General features: G+C 40.3%; 1 protein-coding gene across 11 annotated transcripts in view; it reads left to right on the top strand.

Moving 5' to 3' along the window:
• Positions 1 to 20,553, top strand: part of GRIP1 (glutamate receptor interacting protein 1) — a 621,865-nt gene that overhangs the window by 571,149 nt on the left and 30,163 nt on the right. For all 11 annotated transcript variants that reach the window (XM_081822020.1, XM_031025793.2, XM_031025792.2 and 8 more), the window contains 3 exons: positions 9,330 to 9,474; positions 11,568 to 11,707; positions 11,860 to 12,054. In XM_081822020.1, coding sequence (XP_081678146.1) covers positions 9,330 to 9,474; positions 11,568 to 11,707; positions 11,860 to 12,054 — 480 coding nt within the window. The remainder of the gene's footprint in view (positions 1 to 9,329; positions 9,475 to 11,567; positions 11,708 to 11,859; positions 12,055 to 20,553) is intronic.

Below are 20,553 nucleotides of genomic sequence, written 5' to 3'. Positions count from 1 at the left end.
TGGCCATTTGGATGTCTTCTTTGGAAAAATGTCTGTTCATGTCTTCTGCCCACTTCTTGATTGGATTCTTTGTTCTTTGGGTGTTGAGTTTGATAAGTTCTTTATAGATTTTGGATACTAACCCTTTATCTGATATGTCATTTGCAAATATCTTCTCCCATTCTGTCAGTTGTCTTTTGGTTTTGTTGACTGTTTCTTTTGCTGTGCAAAAGCTTTTTATCTTGATGAAGTCCCAATAGTTCATTTTTGCCCTTGCTTCCCTTGCCTTTGGCGATGTTTCTAGGAAGAAGTTGCTGCGGCTGAGGTCAAAGAGGTTGCTGCCTGTGTTCTCCAACACTGCATTCTTCTCCTTACAAACTGCTTCAATTGCACTTTCTTTTAGGGATTTATTTCAAAAAAGGATAAAGCCTCAAGCATCAGTCTGGGTTCTGTCCTAGTGAAGAAGCAAAGCTCTGTGGAGAAACCCATTTTTCATGATTTGCCAAACTAAGCAGATCTCAGCTACCTTCCATGCAGAGTGAAAAACCCAAGCCAGAGATGAATATGTATAGTGCCCACAGTTGGCGATTTTCCCAGTTCCAAAGCCAGGCTGTGCAGATATGTCAGGCGGGAGGAGTTTCAGAAACAATAACTGAACACTTGGACAGCCAGATCTTACTTTCAGTTGCTTCTTCCCTTCAGCTTATTTTTTCTTCTGTAGACCTTTCCCTCTACAGTCCCTATGCCTAATCCTATGGTAATTCTCTTGCTTATTAAGTTTTGGGTTTTTTTTAATTTTTAGGAGGTCTTACTTTAAAATCCTAAATCCTTCCATTGAAAACCATGCACCTACCCAAAATAACACTGTAAATATAGGTGTGAGATACATATTTACCCAAACCAGATTTCCTCAAATTGGTATATGAAAACAATATACTCATTCAGATATGTTTTTATAACAGACCACAATTTGAAAATTACCATCTCATCATTGATTTGGAAGAATCTGAGTGTTTCTATATCCTCTTCCAATATGAGAATATAAGTATAATTTGAGTAACTGAATTCTCTTTTATTCAGAGCAGAGGAAGGAGTGGAGGAGGACATAATTCAAAATGAATGCGTTCAAGGCAGACTCTGTGGTCATAAAGAGCACATGCTTTAAAATCAGACCTGAGTTTAAAGTCCAGCTCTACCACATTTGAGCTATGTGAGTCTGGGCAAGTTACTTAACCAGTCTGAGATTCAGCTCCATTTTCAGTAATGTGCACATAGTAATACCCACCTTAGGGAGCAGTTGTAACTTATTAATAGAAATGTTTACATTTGGTATTCAATACATGGAGACTATTTTTATTACTATTACATCCTAAAATCCCTTTCCCCGCCTTTGTTCTTATCCTTCATCAAGACTTAAATGAATGGGAAATAACCACTAATCATTACAACAGTCACTGATTTTGGAAGTTTGATACTGTGCTTAATCTGAAATTAAACTGGTGATTTGAATTATTACCATCCTTTGTCTCAGTATTTTAAAACGGCAATATTCAGTATATAGTCTTCACCCCCTAAAATGTCGTTCATACTAATATCAGACTTTCTATACTCCAGGAGTCTTCCAGTTCTTTCCTTAACTATCTGCCCCTCTCCATCTTGCTTCTCTCATCAGTTACAGAAAGTTTATAAGCATACTCAATATAACTTGGTTTCCTAAGCTAGCAATACTGCAGTTGGGTTAATAGATGCTCCTTCAAAATGTGAGCACATCTTCCAGCTATACTAATTGCATTGTTCTGCCTTGTCCCTTACCCAAGGAGATGGTAGAACTACTCTCAGAAGTTGTTCAAGTCTTTGTTTTTCATTCAGTCATGCCATCAGTATTTATTTGGTGTCTATGAAGTATTAGGGTCAGCCAGGTCTTAGATTAAAAAAGATACAATCCCTGCCCCCAAGTCAGTCACCACCTAATATGAGATACAGAAGAAAATAAGTAATAATATGATGAATGTTCTAGGTGTAAGCACAAAATGCTAAGAGAATGTGGAGGCATCCATTTGAGCCTGGGGAGCTAAGGAAATGCTTCTAACAACCTTGGTCTTGAAAGTGTTTGGGACATGTTAGAATTAACCAGAAGTGAATGGGCCAAAGCAGATCAGAAAGCATGGCACATCCTAGTAGCAGATGTAGCTGAAGCAAAAATTATGTATAAGGACTCGGTAGTAGGTGCATAGAAGGATATACTGAAGCCAGATCATTATGGTCCTAAACCATGTTAAGAAATTTGAACTTTACTCCCGAAGCCAATGAGAGCCATTAAAAGATGTAAAGCAGGGGAGTGAGGCCAAAGTATTTGGTCAGTGATGACTGGTTGCAATCAGTACTGAAGAATGAGGCATTCAAGAGTCTGAATCAACTCTGTTTCTAGCCCAGGCTCAGGGAGCAGTAGAATGAAATGACTAAGAACACTAGGCTAGCTTCACAACCAACAAGTTGGGAAATGGGAAAATGAAATTCTCATCCATAAATGTCCATTTAATGCCTACTTCACATGGCTGTTTTAAGAATCAAAGGAGGTAATATATTTAAGCACTCAGCAATGATGTTTGGCACCTAGTAAGGCCCAATGAATCCTAAATGCTAACTGCCATTATTAGGATGCTTTTAAAATTAATTTTAGCTTTATTTTACAGTGTCTAAATCTTTTGGAACACTTGGAATTATAGAGATTTGCACACACACACCCCCCCCATATTCAGTGACCATTCTGCCTTCAGGAGCTTTTGTATTTTTCATCTTTCCTTACCACAGGAAGGTAAGTCAGGTAGAGCCAAATGGTTCTTGCCTAGGTCTGAGGCTCCAAAACAAGGGTTGTTACCCAATCCTTAGGTACCCAAAGATGCAAATAACCTTCTTGATATAAAATCTGTTGTTTTTCTTTGATTGCATCTAGATCCAATGTAAATGAAGAGGGGGAGATGGGATAGCTGAGAAGCAGCCCTAAGGCAAAACAGTTGAGAATCTGGGGAGTTGTAGGAAGAAGTACATGGAGGCTTTCAAACCTGCCCCAAATAATTCCTAAGGATCTGTCTGTTTTGTATGACTGCCTTTATGCCCATCAAATACATAGCTGCTAATGATTTCTCTCTTGATTTAGAGCACCTCGCTTCTAATATACAGCATGTTTTAGAGACTCTGAATTCAGTGTTTTACCTTCATTGGCTCTAATTTGTGTAGGGAAACATTTCTAGGCTGTCATTTGTGCCACCCAAAGCAAATTATTGTTACACATTTCCAAATAGAGTCTTATGCACATATAGCCTTAGTACCAGTTCAGTCTGCCCTTCAAAGATTTGAGTTTTCATATTTTTTTTCAGTTCATCATTGCTAAGCCAGCTAAATAATTTACCCCAGCTTTCCCCCCACCCCCAAATCTAGGTTGAAGTAGCAGAGAGGTCCCATTGCAAGCAAGCAAGAATGATCCTAGCTGGGCTAGGAGCAGTAGTAGGGATGGTTTTGGCAAAAGCCTGGCTCCAAAAAAGAACCTATGATAGATTTAAAAAAAAAAAAAAAAAGGTTATCTTCCCTTCGTTTTTTCATGCTTGATCTCAAAGTAATGGTTTTCAATCTCTAGTCAGAATCACCCAGAAGGCTTGTTAAAACACAGGTGACTGGGCCCCTCCCCAAGAGTTTGGGATTCCTACAGGTCTGAGGTGAAGCTGAGAATGTGTATTTCCAACAAGTACTTAGATAATGCCGAAGTTCCTGGTCCTAAGACTATACTTTGAGAAGCACTGTCACAAAGCAGCCTAACTTGGAGACTAATAAATGATTGCTAACATAAAGAAATTCAAATTCTACTCTTAGACACTCTGCATCTCCTTGGAACTCTGTTGGTAGACTGTTGTGATGCGGCCAGATAAAATGACCACACAACGGTAGGAAGCTGTAAGGGTGTTCTTCTAAATGGCCCATTTTCTCAGGCCTGTCCTCCAAGAAATGTAGCCATACTGTGTAAAAATGAATTTCATCACTTTTAGTTGAAGTGAACTTTGATTGACCTGCACATGTATGCATTCCAAAGGCTCTCTCCCAAATCCAAGCCTCCTAATTGGTCCACACAAGCAGCTGCCATTATGGATTCAAGCCAGATAGTGTTCTTTTGTTAAACAGGCAGCACTCAAGAAGCCCGAAAATAACATTGTAGATAAGTAATGCTGCAATTTTGCATCTGTTCTGTGGTCCCATTAATTTTCTTAACTAGAGCTGAGCAGAGCAAACAAGCAGGCTGGCCCCTTTTCATGTCTTTCACTAACAGTTGTAAACCTTCTGTTGTGATATAAAAGCTTCTTATAATATCATTAACATCTGTTTGGGCTCACTTCGAAACTTATTGGTGATCCTACATTTTTCCTTCTCAGAAAGTTTTTGTTCTGGTTTAACACTCCAGTTGCTCCTTTCTAAGCTGGAGCAGCCTCAAGGGGAGAGGGGCTTGGAGTGCTTCCGCCTCCAAAATGGTCTGAGCATACATGGCAGTTATCACCCGCCTACGCTTTAGGGCCTTCCCATTGCCAGTTGGGCTAATGCCTGAGAAGGCAGATGGAGTTGGAAGTGCAGCCTGAAGCTGACTCAAACAGTCTTGGCACTGTGGAGGGAGGGTGTTCTAGCTTTGCTGGTTCCCACGGTGGCAGCCCAGGTCTTGGTGTCACTCTTTGAGTGAGCCATATTGGGTGTGCATCACCTTGCAGAAGGAAACTAGACCTCAGAGGAGCAAGGAGGCTGACTCACAAAGCTCTCTTAGAGACTCTTCCTTGGAACTGCGACTCAGGCTGACAACATCCATTCATCCTCTTGCTTATTTGTCTGGGCATTTACCAAAGTCTCTTTGGTGCCAGACATTGTTCTGGAGACATGAGGATACAAATGTCTGTTTTCAAGGTGATCCTGTTCGAATGGAAGAGACAAGTAGAGAAATCATCCAAACACAGAGGGAAAAGTATATACTAGAACAGGCATTCTTGAAGGGGGCAGAGATTGGTTCTCAGAGAGCAGAGAATGCTAGACATTATATGCCAATGGCAGCTCAACCCTACCTGACTGGATCTGTTCCTTCATATTTAATTTCTCTTGTTGGGGAGAATTTCAATTTCATTTCACTTTTCTCCTTGGCGAGGGGAACAAGAATTAAGAGAAGCTGAGAACACTGGAAGAATACACAGGAAAAAGGTATCTGTGCATAGGGAGTAATGCATGCAAGGTTAACCATGTTGGAAAAGTGCTTTTTTAATGACCTGCAGTGGTTCAGTGAGGAGAGAAGGTAGGAGATTGGACTATGGGGGAGAGGATGGTGTGGCCCTCTGGAGACACAGAGGCTCCAGCTCAGCTCGTGCAAAGAGGTGGTATTTTATTCTTAAAGAATTGGGAACTACTGAAAAACTTCAAGTAAGAGAGTAACATATGCAGATTTATGCTTTAAAAATATTCTGGGAAGAAAAAAGAAGGAATTGTATATTGTCAGCACTGGTGAAAATAGATGTGGGGGAGGGGCAAAGGCTGGAGCCCACCCAGGAAAACAGTTTAAGAAGAAACTGTTGCTATGAAAAACGGGGCAGAGCTGAGGTGGGGGCCTCCTCTAGAGCAAGTGGCAGCAGGAAGCTCTGGGAACCTTGCCTGGTGGGCAGATGGGCCAGAAGGGTCTGGATGAGACCGTGTATACACAGCTACCACCATCATCTATGAAAGTAAGGAAGCCAAGCTAATTAAATAATCTGTTTACTCAAGGCATCCACTCGGGTTTTCTAAGGGAATTAATATCTTTTCTTTTCTTTTTTTAAAGTTTATTTATTTATTTGTTTAAGTAATCTCTACACCCAAGGTAGGGCTTGAACTCAGGACCCCAGGATCAAGAGTCACATGCTCCCCCCAACTGAACCAGCCAGGTGCCCCAATATTTTCTCTTTAAAAAAATTGCATTAGGAAAACTTCAAATGTATTTTTAAAATAGAGAAAAATGATGTAATGAACCATCATACATGACCTAGCATCAACAATTTTTTTTTTTTAAGATTTTATTTATTTATTTGACAGAGAGACACAGTGAGAGAGGGAACACAAGCAGGGGGAGTGGGAGAGGGAGAAGCAAACTTCCTGCCGAGCAGGGAGCCCAGTGTGGGGCTCGATCCCACGACCCTGGGATCATGACCTGAGCCAAAGGCAGACGCTTAATGACTGAGCCACCCAGGCGCCCTGGCATCAACAATTATTAACTTAGGATCAATCTTGCTTCAGCTCTGTTCCCAACATAATTGTACCCCCCACACACACACTGAATTATATTGAAGAAATTCTAGACATACCATTCCATCTTGTAAATATTATTAATGTATCCCTAAATGATACTCTTAAAGGATTTCTAAAATACGTAGCTCCATATCATCACAGTTCAAAATGTTATCAATAATTCTTAATATCATCCAATATCAGTCAATGTGCCATTTCCCTGATTTTCATATACATATATAGTTAGGTAGGCAGATGGATAGATAGAGATATAGATAGATGATAGATAGATAGATGATAGATAGATAGATAGATAGATAGATAGATAGATAGATAGATAGATAGATTTTTATAAAGTTGATTTTAATTTGGGTCCAAAAAGATCTACTCCATTGCTTTTGGTTATAATGTCTCTTAAATTTTCCCTTTCTAGTTTTTGTTTCTGAGAATTTGTTTGTTGAAGAAGTCAGAAATCAGCTTCTATTTCTTTCATAATTTAAATACAGCATCATTTCTTCCTGTTTCCATCACAACGTTGTAACAGGAACGTGTCCTTCCTCATTCAAGTACTGCCATTTTTAAATTTTTATTTATTTGCATCCCCATCACTATTTAAACTCATTGAGTGCCTTAAGAATTGCCTTCTTGTTATTGTGAGGCCTCAGCTGCCTGACTGAAAATGTCCCCACCTAAAGTGATCTTAAACCCATTCACTCCTTTTCTGGTGTTAATTCGTCATCTTTGCGATGCAAGTTGCAAAATGGTCAAAAAATAACCCCAGGCATTCACTCTGGGTTGCCTAAAGAATGAGCAAACTAGAACCAGTTTCTCCACCTTCTCCCAGTAGACTAGTGTTTATTTTCATCTGGACTGATGTTTCAACTGAAACTTCCCACAGGCTCCTGGGTTCTGGGTAGCTGGGTTCCAGGTACTGGACAGCTGTTATTTCCCACAACTCGCATAAAGAGCTGATGGCCAAACCCAGAATGCTTGGTGTCCATTGACAAGGTAGTGCTCCTGCTTGCCCTATAAGGGAGAACAATGAAGGGCCAAGGTGTTTCCACTGGCATAAACACCCACCCTGAATGGCCAGCAGAGTGCCCAGTGGCAACTAATATTTATGCCAAGGTCTACTAATCAAATGACTCGCCTAGAATTTTATCCAGAATATAGTAGGTGGTACAGTCTAACAAAGTACATGTAATCTGTCCGACAGTACCCTATCCATTTATATCAAAGCCAGCTCTGAAGGGTGATGATATAGTGCAGAAAAATTTGGACTTTTGACCTCTGTCTCCATACTGCTCTGTATCCTTGTATCCCTGGGCCTCTCACAGCAGCTCCTTAGTAGATTATCATCACTTTGTTGGCCATCACTTAATTAGGAACCTGTAACATAATAAAATTAAATTAAATTTAAAAAAAAAAAAGAAAAAAGAAACCTGTAAGAAGTTTGTGAACCATCACACAGAGGTATCGAAGCTCAATGTGGAGGATTCTCAGCTGTCAATATAAATTTGAGTGTAGGGGCACCGGGGTGGCATCCTCGGGCGTCTGACTGGGTTTCAGCTAGCATCATGGTCTCGGGGTCTTGAGATGGGGCCCTGTGTTGGGGGGGGCGGTGTTCCTTCCCCACTCTCATGCGCGCTCTCTCTCTCTCTCAAATAAATAAATAAAATCTTAAAAAATATATGTCTATATATATATATTTGAGTGTAATACTGACTATTTTTATATCATAAGAGGTTGATTTAAGCATTACAGTGTATGGTAGACGGTCTTTAATTCTCTATATGTGGAGCTTATTAGGAGTAGAGCATTGAGGAAGGAGAAGTGACGAGTACATTCCAGAAGTCCCGATCTATGGCAGAAATGAAGTAAATGCTGGTAGGAGAGGACACATCACTTCCTATATTACTCTGTAGACCTTTCATTTTATGTTCATTGTAATTGTTCACCATACACACAGATAATTGAATTGTTAATTCAAGTTTTTCTTTTCCTCCTTATTTCAGGGTTTCATGTCATAAATGAACAGCTGCTCGTTGCAGAAATGTGACTGTGTTAACATTTAGCTATGATACAGTCTGACTGTAAAAGCTGACTGTTTTTTCTAGCTATTGGACCATTTCATTGTATCCTTAGGTGCAGGAATGAAACAGCTTCCTAACCATTCACAACTCCTGGGCTCAAGGAATAAAACAAGAAATGCTCAAGAACTTTAAGCATGTCATAAGCAAATACAACACTCTGAAGTCTGAGACTGCATATTTGTAATCCTGACACAGTCGAAAAACCCAACCATGCCGAAGGTGTCCCGTGCGGGCCAGTGATTTAGTCAGACCGCGTTAACAGACGATTCCCTTCATACCAATGTTAAATAGTGAAAATTAGTTCATGACAGTGTGGCAGCCTGGTGTAGTCTCCTGAAACATAATTGACATGGCTCTTCCTCTCTAGAACAGAGGAGAGAGAACCATTCAAACCTGTACTTCAATATCTGGGAATTCATCCATAGGATTGACGTTTTAAGATACAATCAGTGGAATAATGTGCAAGGGATTCTAGATTTCCAAGCCAACTTCTCTAAGCCCCACTTAACCACATATATGTTAAAGTTTGCTCCAACCCTGAGTAAAATCTTCTCTATATTGAAAGATAGCTACTTGTGAAGGCCTGGAAATAGGAATGGTCTGGCCCAGTCTCTGTCACTGCATGACTCTCTCCTCCCACAGGTATTTAGGGCGCACTTAGGAAGTGCTGGGCAAGCCCTGTGCGAGGTACGGGCACAGGCTAAAGGGCTTGTGGCGCCAGCTAGATGGATCACTCACTGATTTAAAACATAGGTCATTAGGCAGTGAGCCCCTCGCCTAACACTAAGGACGACCACATCCCTGTATTAGAATGTAATATCTTACCAAGAGAATCTACTTCCCCAAATAATTATTTCCTGAGACATAATGCTTTAATGATGATGTCCTGAGTTTCTTATTTTATGTATGAATATATGTGTCTTATTACTTTGCTTTTTTCCAAAGAAACCAGTTATGACTCCTTGGCATTTATTGCAGATGAGCAAGAAAGTTCCGGAGCAATTATTTACACTGTGGAGCTTAAGCGCTATGGGGGGCCCCTTGGCATCACAATTTCAGGAACTGAAGAGCCGTTTGATCCTATAATCATTTCAAGCCTCACTAAAGGAGGATTAGCCGAAAGGTAAAATTTTAAGAAACTGCTACAATTACCTGTGTCTGAGATGGGTTTCCTTCCTCACAGCTGCATAGAAACATGCTTCCCTCTCCTGCTTGGTTACCTGTTAACTTTTTCACATCTGCACAAAGGATTGATCCTAGAGCTTGAGAACTCTCAGGCAGAGGTCGGACTTGACTCTGAGGGGCATCTTACAGGCGGTAAAAGACGTCATGGGCTTAGTGTTGATGTTACTCTCTGGAAATGTATACACTTGACCATAGTGGACTGGAGGTGGATTTATATCATGTCCATTTTGAGAGGAGGAGACTGAAGTTCAGGGAGGTTAAAAGGCTTGTCCAGTCCAATTCAGCAAACATTTACCGAGCCTGTATTACCTGACAGTTACTGGGCTTGGCTGCTGTGTTTTCCAAAGAAGATGATACAGGCTTTATCTTCAAAGATTTGGGGAAATAAAGTGCAGTGACCCATCTTCATAATGTCTTGTAATTTAGAATGTCCATTTGTTCTTTTGGCGAAGATGCACACCCACCCCTAGCCCCCGTTAAATTGCATTTCTCTCTGAGACATGTTGTGGTGCATATTCCAAACCTTTCCTCCAGTAATCTAGCTCAGGAATGCACGCACATCATTCATGCTGACACAGATAATGGTTTGCGAAATAGAGATGTAGCACTGCAGAATCTTGGAGCTGCAAGGCACCTTGGAAGTCAGCTCATCCAAGATCTTCATCTGGCAGGTGAGGGCACTGAGGCAGCCCAGAAAGGGTTACCCTGTTGGGATGTCATACTGTGATATTAACAGAGACACCTATGATGTGGTATTCTTCAGATGCTCTCCTTTCCTAGCTTCCTCTGTTGGAGAGACAGTCCTAGGTATCTCTGTTAGGGAGACAGCAAGAAAAGTTTAATGTAATTGGTCAAGTGTTCTCTGGCTTACAACATAGATATTTCCTAAACTGGAGATCCTTTATGAAAGAATGAAGTGATCTTTTGTTTCCAAAGAAAAAACATTCTTTGAGAGTAGATGCACAGGTGGACTCGTTAAGCAGTCGCTCATAACCTGTGTGATCCCATGTCACCTCTGTTACCCCAGTTGCTGCTGCCTGCTACCCCAGAAGCGAGCTGTGGTCAGCGCACTCAGCCGCAGGCAGCCTGTGAGCTAGGCTCATCCCCTCACTCACTGTCCTTAAACTGAGCCAGAACAACAGGAGGCTGGTGCTTGGGACTCCCACTCTACAGCCTGTAACCCAGTGGGAGAGATCTGAGTTTTTAGACCATCCCTGAGTTTGAATGCTTATGAATCTACTACTGCCCCACCAAGTGCTTCCAAAGATGGATATGGTGAACATCAAAATTATAAATTCCAATCTGCCTGCTCCGAATTGGGTGAGGATGGAAAGAGAAGAGACAAGGCCAAAGGTTCATTAGTTCATTGATCAATAAATTTCAAGCAGCGGGCTGAGCCCTTTACATATGTTTTCCTATTTAATGCTCAGGGCTCCCCTGAGAAATGATTATCCCCATTGTAGAGAGGTTAAAATAAGATATCCAGGTCACACAACTCGAGAGTGGCAGAGTTGGATTAAAATGTAGCACGAATTGATTCTTGAATTCAGCCTTTTCAATCCTTAGAATTACAACAGAGGGACCCTGACACACCAGCGTCTGATGGAGGTCCCCATCTCTCCGAGCCTCACTTCTGGTGAGCTGGGGTAATGATTGTGTTCAACCTTTTAGATCTGTAAAAAGAAGGAATGCTCCATACTGAATATCACTGCTCTTATTGTCCAACATGGTTTATTTCCTTGGGATTTTTAAGAGGGTTACCAAATGACTCAACTTTCTCAGAATTTAAAAAGCATGCAGGTCCATTTTACATCCTAATTAAAACAGTTTTTCTAATTTTACTTGAAACTAAAAAGTTATTCACAACAGATGCAGTTATTTTGTAACATTGCCCAGGAGAGAGCGAGAAGTGGCTTCTAGAGACCATTGCCAAGCCTTTATTACTATGAATATATAAAGCATGGCAGGGAATTTATATTCAGTGGCACACAGGGGTTTTTCTACCTTTCCTATTACTATTTGGTGTTTCAGAACTGGCGCGATCCACATAGGAGACCGAATCCTGGCTATCAATAGCAGCAGCTTGAAAGGAAAGCCTCTGAGTGAAGCCATTCATTTGTTACAGATGGCAGGAGAGACTGTCACCTTGAAAATTAAGAAACAGACAGATGGTGAGTGGGTCGAGAGCCACAGTTACGGATTTTCAGTGCATTTCTGTCCCTCTGTGTGTCTTTCTAGGGAAATGACTCTCCAGAGAGAGTACTGGAATATCTTCTTATTGAAATTTACTCTCAGACTTAAACTCCTTCCTCTGTCTTTAAAGCCCAGTCAGCATCAAGTCCCAAGAAATTCCCCATTGCTAGCCACCTGAGTGACCTGGGAGATGTGGAGGAGGACCCGTCTGCAGGACAGAAGCCGGGCAAGCTCCCCGACACATACCCGCCCACTGTGCCCAGCGTGGACAGTGCGGTGGACTCATGGGACAGCTCTGGAATAGACGCCAGCTATGGGAACCAAGGTATGTCCGAGCGTTGGGGAACAGAGGGCTTACTGTTGAAGCCTGTGTTCCTCAAAGATCTATCTTCTGCTCTTTGGGGAAAAAAAAAATCTTTGTTTATTTTACCTGTGTCTGCTTCAGGGCAACCAGATGGAACACACTGAATATGGTGGCCTTGCATTTTCTCCTCCTTAATACCGATAAGTCATGAACATTCATCAAACGCTAACAAGCCCCCATTAGGTCCACTGATGTCTGAGTGTTCAATTCAGAGCTTGTCCTTCATGCTTAGATTAATATGAGGCAAACAATAAAATAAAGTGGTTCACTGAAGACAGGCCCCATTCTTACTTTTTTAAGCAGGCGTTCCACAAAGATGGATTGGGGAGTGCTGAAGGTGTGCTTTAAGAGATGAGCCAATGATTTGTGGCCCCATTTATTCCTGCCTCCTCCTGACTTTTAATAGACACTTACACAGGTTTCCTGAATACCCACTGTGCGAGAGTTGTGACCACAATACATAAAAGTATATAGTAGATTTTTCTTCACGGGCATCAGCTTCACGTGAAGTATAACCTACATTAGAAGTTAAACCTCACTCACAGAATGTAAACACACAAAGTGTTAGACTGGATACAGACTCACAAACTAAAAGCTTCTTTTAAACATCTGTTTCTTTCCAATGATACGTAGCATGAAAAGAGAAGTGTGTCAAAAATTCTTTGTATTTCTCCTATATGGGATTGAGATATGATTGCCCCCATCTGGATCTCTGTTGAAAATATCCCTCAAGAAAAGGATGTTCCAGATTGCCCCTGCAGTGCCTAGAGAATATTTGAATTCCAGGTCAAGCCACAGCCACTTGCCTACCTGAAGGTGGACAGATTGGGCAGGAGTGTTTCGTTTTGTTTTTTAAAGATTTTATTTATTTATTTGACAGAGAGAGAGACAGCGAGAGAGGGAACACAAGCAGGGGAAGTGGGAGAGGGAGAAGCAGGCTTCCTTCGAGCAGGGAGCCTGATGCTGGGCTCAATCCCAACACCCTGGGATCATGACCTGAACCAAAGGCAGACGCTTAACAACTGAGCCACCCAGGCACCCCTGGGCAGGAGTGTTGACTGGGGCGTCCTGGCCATCTTCACATGTGCTGAAAGCTGTAGGTGGGCCACTAGCTACACAGAGGAATTTATTTGGAAGCAAGATATAACAGATACACCTTAAAGACGACGGCGTAAAGCCTTACAAATGCTCATAATCCCTTAGACCTTGCAATTCCATTTCTAGGACTTTATCCTAAGGAATAATTATATCAGAGGCAGACAAAGATGTTGTTTTAGGCATTGTTTACAATGTCTAAATATTAGTGAAAAGTATCAAGTGATAGGGAATTAAATAAATTTAGGGAATCTATACACACACACACAAACACACACACACACAGTTTACCTTCTCTTTTTTTGCCTGGTATAAATTCCAGCCTCCAAATCCCTTTTCTGCTCTGATTTAAGTTAGTCAGAGAATAAAATACATAAACCAAGAGTTGAGAACACATGTTTGGGTGCCGGGGTTTCTTTGTAACTTAGTTAACTGCTTTTTAGGAGGGTCTGTAACCAGTTCGCTCTCTTCCTGGTTCTGCTCGTTTTCTTCTCTCAGCTTACCTTTGCCTAGGTCACTCTGTCAAGTTCCATGAAGAGGGGAGGACAAGGAAAAGGAATATTTCAAAATCGTTGAGTGGTTACTTGTTAGAGATGATAGTGGAGTTCAGTGGAGAAAATAGTTTGAAGACCCAAAATAGAATTGGAGACTTTATTTATCTGGCAATTAATTTTTCCAAGTCATAATACCTTGTGACAAATTAGCTATGCCACCAGATAACTTATGTATTAATTTCTCATTGATCAAATTCTTGATTTCTCATTGCCCGTGAGTTGATGAGCCACCAAAAGTCTCTGATAAAGGACAGAAGTCAAATTCTATCAGAGTAGACTCCGAGGTTTGTTTATTAATGTGCTTGCTTATTTATTGTTTCTTAATATGGAGACTCTCTTGTTACACAGATTTTTTTGTAAGGATGTTACTGATTTTAATGAGTTCTGCCCATAAGGTAATCTGTAAGAACTTAGCTACTCTCAGGGCTGCCTGTCTGGCTTAGTCAGTGGAGCGAGCTACACTTGATCTTGGGGTCATGAGTTCGAGCCCCACGTTGAGTGTAGAGAATACTTAAAATGAATGAATACATTTAAAAACTAAAAAAATAATTTGAAAAAAAGAACTTAGCTACTCTGTCCTTTTACACCATAGGATGAGGACCCTGATTAGCATACTAAATATAGAGCCTTTCCCACATGAATAAAAAATGAAGAACCATTTATTATTCATGAAGCTTTTGAAAATTTGAATTCCTAGACAGAGACTAGTAGTCATAATAATATTAAATTGGGCATCAATAAGTTAGAAATCTTCATGAGGTTAAAGAGAGAAGATGGCAATTGCGAGCAAATCACGTCCTCCAAGACGAAAACGCAGTAACAATACTTCATATTTGTAAAACAGCGCTTCCCAAGCACTCATCTCAGGTCTCATAAGGAACATGGACGACGAAAGGCTGGTTGATCACAGGATCCCAGTGTTAGCAGAGCATTTCGAAGTCAGCTCGTGTGCGGACCCGAGTGCCCATGGTGACCAGGTGCTCCCTGAGGGCTGAGGCAGATCTCCCCAACCCGCGCACGGAGCCCAGAGTTCTCATTTGTATTGAGTGGAGATCTGTCTGCCTGTAGCTCCTGCCTGTTAGTCTCCATTCTACCCTCAAGGTCATTCAGAACTAGACTAAAGCCTCTTCCTTTTGACAGCCCTTCAGATAACTCAAAGACGGCTCTCATGCCTCTCTGAAGTCTTTCCTCCTCCAAACAAAATTGCCCTAGGTCCTTAAAGGTTCTTCACATAAAACTTACTTTTGAGTATCTTTATCATCCTGAGGGCCTCTCTTCTGAGTATGTTCAAGTTTAACTCTCTGCTTATTAAAGTGTAGCATCAGAAAGGAAGGTTATACAACAGTCTGACAGCCCAGAGCAACTCAAGCCTGTCACCTTCATCGCTGAAAATTTTAGAACATATGAAAGCAGCCTATCAACCTCAACATAGAATTGCGATGGTTGAATTCTGTGTGTCACTCATTTTGTGTTTATTGCTTACCAAGATCTCAAAGTCTAGCTTTTTTTTTTTCTTTTACTTGTGTTATTAGGTTAAACCAAGTCTTTCCAGATTGTGCGAGTGAAGTTGACTCTTTAAAAGCAAGGCACAGAACCACATTTTTTCCCCTGTTAAATACTATGTTGTGAGATGTAGGTGATCTCTTCAACCTGTACCTCCAGCCTCTCAGCAGACTCTCTACCATATACCAGGAAGACCTTGCAAATTCTTATTGTACCCTACAGTCCACAATAGCTGTCCCATTCCCAGTAAGATATCACACCCCCATGATGCGCATCTTCCTCCTTGGGCCCAATGTCTCTGCAGCCACATTCCTTATTCTCTGCTGCTTCTCCAAAATGTCAAATTTGCCCCATTCTTTCATTCAACAAATATGTAATGGCTGGCACAATATTAGGCCAAGATGCAGTGGATATACAATGATCGGCAAAAGATTTGTGGTCTCTCTTCTCATGGAAGAGGTAACCCAGCTGAAGGACCAGACAATTAACAAGTCCTACAGTACAAAGTATTAGTTAATGCAGAGAGAAATAGGATAGAGTGATCAAAGCTGGGGGGAAAGGGGTATGTTTACAGAAGTCTCACAGTGGGATGACTCTCAATTCTACTGTGCAGCTCTAGGATGAAAAACTTTTCTAGTCTGCCTCTGGGTCAGCTTCTTCCACTTCTCATTCTCCTGACCCTTATATTCATGCCCTTCTGCCTTATCAAAATCTTATGCTTTGGCCCCCTTCTGTCTTATTTATTCCTCTTTCTATTATTTTTTTAAGATTTTATTTATTTACTCATGGGGGACAGAGAGAGAAGCAGAGGCAGAGGGAGAAGCAGGGAGCCCAAAGCAGGACTCAATCCCAGGACCCCAAGATCACAACCTGAGCTGAAGGCAGATGCTTAACCGACTGAGCCACCCAGGTGCCCCTTTATTCCTCTTTCTAACTCAGAAAACCCTTTCCCTGGATTTAGCAAAGGTCAATCAATACAAGGGGAGAATGATAACTTGCTGGTACCTAGAGTCTGTCATTCTCATGGATGGTGTAGCTCTTTTGGTCTGTAATTCCTGACTCAACTCAGGTAGCTATGTTTTCTGTCTTATCCCACATTAATCTTTAGATATTTCTCTCTTTTGAGTGTACTTTTTTCAGCTTTATTGAGGTATAATTGACAAATAAAATTGTGTATATTTAACGTGTATAATGTGATGATTTTGATATGCACACATATTGTGAAATGATTACCACCATCAAGTTGATGAGCACACCCATCAACTTACATAGTTACCATTTGTGTGTGTGTGGTGAGAATGCTTAAGATCTACTTTATTAGCACTTTTCAAGTATACAGTACAATATTATTTTTAACTATAGTCACCATGCTCTACTTTAGATTCCCAGAACTCATTCATCTTATAAATGAAACTTTATGCCGTTAGACCAACATCTCTCCATTTCTCCCACTCCCCAACCCCTGGCAAACATATTCTATTTTCTGTTTCTAAGAGTTGGGTTTGACTTTTTTTTTTTTTAATTTAGGTTTTACATATAGGTGAGCTAATACAGTATTTGTTTTTCTGTCTCTCACTTATTTCACTTAGCATAAAATTGTCCAGGTTCATCCATGTCCTTGCAAATAGGATTTCCTTCATGTTTATGGCTGAATAATTTTCTGTTATGTATATATACTACATTTCTTTATTCATTCATCTGTCAATGGACACTTAGGTTGTTTCCATATCTTGACTACTGTGAGTAATGCCACAGTTATATCTCTTCACGATACCTACTATATTTCCTTTGGATATGTATGCAGAAGTGGGATTGCTGGATCCATTTTGAGGTCATTTTTATCATTTGTATTTTCTCAGGAAAAAAAATCTGTTTCGGGGCACCTGGGTGGTTCAGCCATCAAAGCATCTGCCTTCGGCTCAGGTCATGGTCCCAGGGTCCTGGGATTGAGCCTGACATCGGGCTCTCTGCTCGGTGGGAAGCCTGCTTCTCCCTCCCCCACTCCCCCTGCTGGTGTTCCCTCTCTCGCTGTGTCTCTCTCTGTCAAATAAATAAATAAAATCTTAAAAAAAAAAAATCTGTTTCATACAGGTTTTCAAATGTATTTACACACAGTTAAGAAATTTGTTTGATTGTTTTTATTTTCTTGGTTTCTAGATTTACATCCCCAATATTGTTCCATATTTGGTACATTTGTGTTTTTATTCTTTTTTCCCATGAGTATACTGGTAATGGTTTATTTTTATTTGGCATTTTTCCAAAGAACTGACCCTTGCATTTATTTATCAGTTCTATTCTTGTTTTCTAAAATAAATTTTTGCTTTTAATCTGATTAACTTTACTCCATTCTTAGATTTTCTGTTTATAACTAGAATTCGCTGCATAATTCATCTATTTCCATGCTTCCTTGTAGTTTTCATGAAGATTTTGATGGCTGAGAAGAGACCAACATTATGGAAGTGTTGAATCACTATTTGTACACCTGAAACTAATATTACACTAGAATTTAAATAAAAAATTAGGGGAAAAAAAGAGACACCAACATGTACAGTCAAAGAGCCCAACTTCCCTTTAATGTATTTAGGGAACACAACATAGTACATAAAGAGAGTAACACAGAGCAGAACACTGAGCATTTTCTCATTAATATCTCTTCTGCTCTCTACAAGCTCATGTTTTATCTCCTTTTATCATTTTGGTTTGCCAGTTTTCCGTGAGCTCTTATATCTCTGCTTTGATCTCTTGCTTTATAGAGATGATGGTTTCAGTGTGGATTTTTAACATTTTGTGATGATCTATTTGGTCATATTTATCATTTACTGCATGGCAGTCTTGTACTCATGAGTATCCTTCATCAGCTGTTGCTTTGTTTTTCTGTTCCTTCTCTCCTTTTTTTTTTTTTTTAATATTAACTTGGTATACATCTTATGCCAGTTCCTTTTGAATTATTGCTCATCTTTGAATGAGATGACTTCTTTCTAAATTGGAAGTTTGAAAGAAGGTCTGAGACAGAAGAGCCCACGTTGTGCTCCAGGCTAGCAAAAATTACTCCACAGTTCACAGTAGCCTGTAATGAGTGCATTCTTACTCAGCCCAGAGATTGGCAACTGTAGGCTGCCAACAATACAGAATTCCTCTCTGCTAGCCTGCCTCACTGATAGATTGCTTCCTGCAGTTAGTGGTGTATCTGTAGGTGTTGTCTTTCCACCCACCTCCCTGGCTTTACCCTGGTGCACTGATTCTGGGGAAATTCCTGCCACCAGCCTATATAATCCATTCTAGTGTTCCAAACAAAGCATTGTTGTTTTGCTCTTTGCCATGGCCCCTGCTTTGGAAGACTGGGCCCTCTCTGAAATCACTGGTAATAGGTGTCTCCTCTTAGCTTCTTATCACCACCTTCCACCCCCTGTTTGATTCATGGAATTTGATAACTTTTTTTTATGTATTTATGGTTTGAGATTCTAGTTTTGCTGAAGATGTAGTTTATGTTATTTGTCAACCCTTTCTGTTTTGAGGTGATTTCTAGAGAAGGTAGAGAACCATTTTGCTCTGCCATTTTAAAACCACATTCTCATCTAAACACTTTGAATATTTCTTGGCTAGAACAATTACAAATAGTTACATAAATGCCTGATGTGATTTTCTCATTCTTAACAAAACTCGATTTTTAGGAAACAAATTTGGCAGGGAATTATCTGGCTCGCTTTCCTATACTAAAATTGCATTCCAAAAATGAAAGTAATGGCAGGAGCTACAGTCCCAAAACTGTAGAGTTGAAGACTGAATTCCAAAACCATTCTGTGATTCCAAATTTTATGGATATGAACCAACATTATTTACTTCGCTTTTTAAAATTAATACTGAGTGTGAATTAAGAGCTACAAATGTAAGATATTAATCTGCCCAATATTGTAGTACTGAAAACCAAATAGTACGCTGTTGGAATATGAGAATTTTATAAGTATCTGAAGTATGGTTACCCTCAAAATCAAAATCATAGTACCAAGATTCCGTATGCTATTTGAAGTGCCAAAATTTGTGAAGACCTATTTTCCATGACACTAATGCATAAAACTAAACATTACTCTCAGTGACAGGAATCTAGACTGAATTTTATACTTTGTCTCAGTTGCTTTGGCTGCTATAACAAAATAGCAGAGACTAGGTGGCCTGAACAAAATAGAAATTCATTTTCCACTGTCTAAAAGGCTAGAAATCCAAGATCAAGGTATCAGGCGTGGTTTCTCCTGAGGTCTATTTCCTTGGTTTGCAAATGGTTGCCTTCTCCCTTCCTCACATGGCCTTTCTTCTATGTGTGCTCATCCTTGGTATCTCTTGTGTGTGTCCAAATTTTCTCTTCTTATAAGGACACCAATCAGATTAAACTATGGCCCCAGCGTATAACCTCATTTAACCTTAATTACCCCTTTAAAGGCTCTATCTTTAAATACAGTCACATTGATGGCTAAAGCATCGATATATGAACTTAGGTGCAGATATAATTCAGTCCATAACATACCTCACATTATGATACAAAGGATAAAAACAGATATTGAAACCTAGATTGAAAGAAGGAAAGAAGGAAGAAAAGAAAGAGGGAGGAAAAAAGAAAGGAAGATTTCCAATTCTAAATAAAAGGAGTAATTACTTAGGAAATACATTTTTTAAAATTACATCTATCTTTCAATGTGTTCTATTATCAATTTTGAATTTAAAATCTAGCTTCCAGTATCATCCCTGCATTTTAATTTAATTTTATGTGCTCACACCATCATTCAGTAAAAACAATTATATAATTATATTTCTGGCAGTTGGTTTTTCTTACATGTGGGCTGCCTCACTCATTCCATTCCTCCTATGGCTTTTAAGTTTGACTCCCTGTGTAAAGGGATATTCCTCAGGGCTCTGAACTTCTCAACTATGGCAAGCAGCTTGTCTTTACTTAATTTCCATCAGACATTCCCTATTTTATTTTATTTTATTTTTATTATGTTATGTTAGTCACCATACATTACATCATTAGTTGTTTTTTTTTTTTAAAGATTTTATTTATTTATTTATTTGATGGAGAGAGAGACAGCGAGAGAGGGAACACAAGCAGGGGGAGTGGTAGAGGGAGAAGCAGGCTCTCCGACGAGCAGGGAGCCTGATGCGGGGCTCGATCCCAGGACCCTGGGATCATGACCTGAGCCGAAGGCAGCTGCTTAACGACTGAGCCACCCAGGCGCCCCTCATCATTAGTTTTTGACGTAGTGATCCACGATCCATTTTTTTCGTATAACACCCAGTGCTCCATGCAGTACGTGCC

This window comes from Leptonychotes weddellii, chromosome 5 (genome assembly GCF_054177405.1).
Source record: "Leptonychotes weddellii isolate Sample4059 chromosome 5, ASM5417740v2, whole genome shotgun sequence".
NCBI classification, from domain to species: Eukaryota; Metazoa; Chordata; class Mammalia; order Carnivora; family Phocidae; genus Leptonychotes; species Leptonychotes weddellii.
This window is presented reverse-complemented; position numbering and strand designations above follow the sequence as displayed.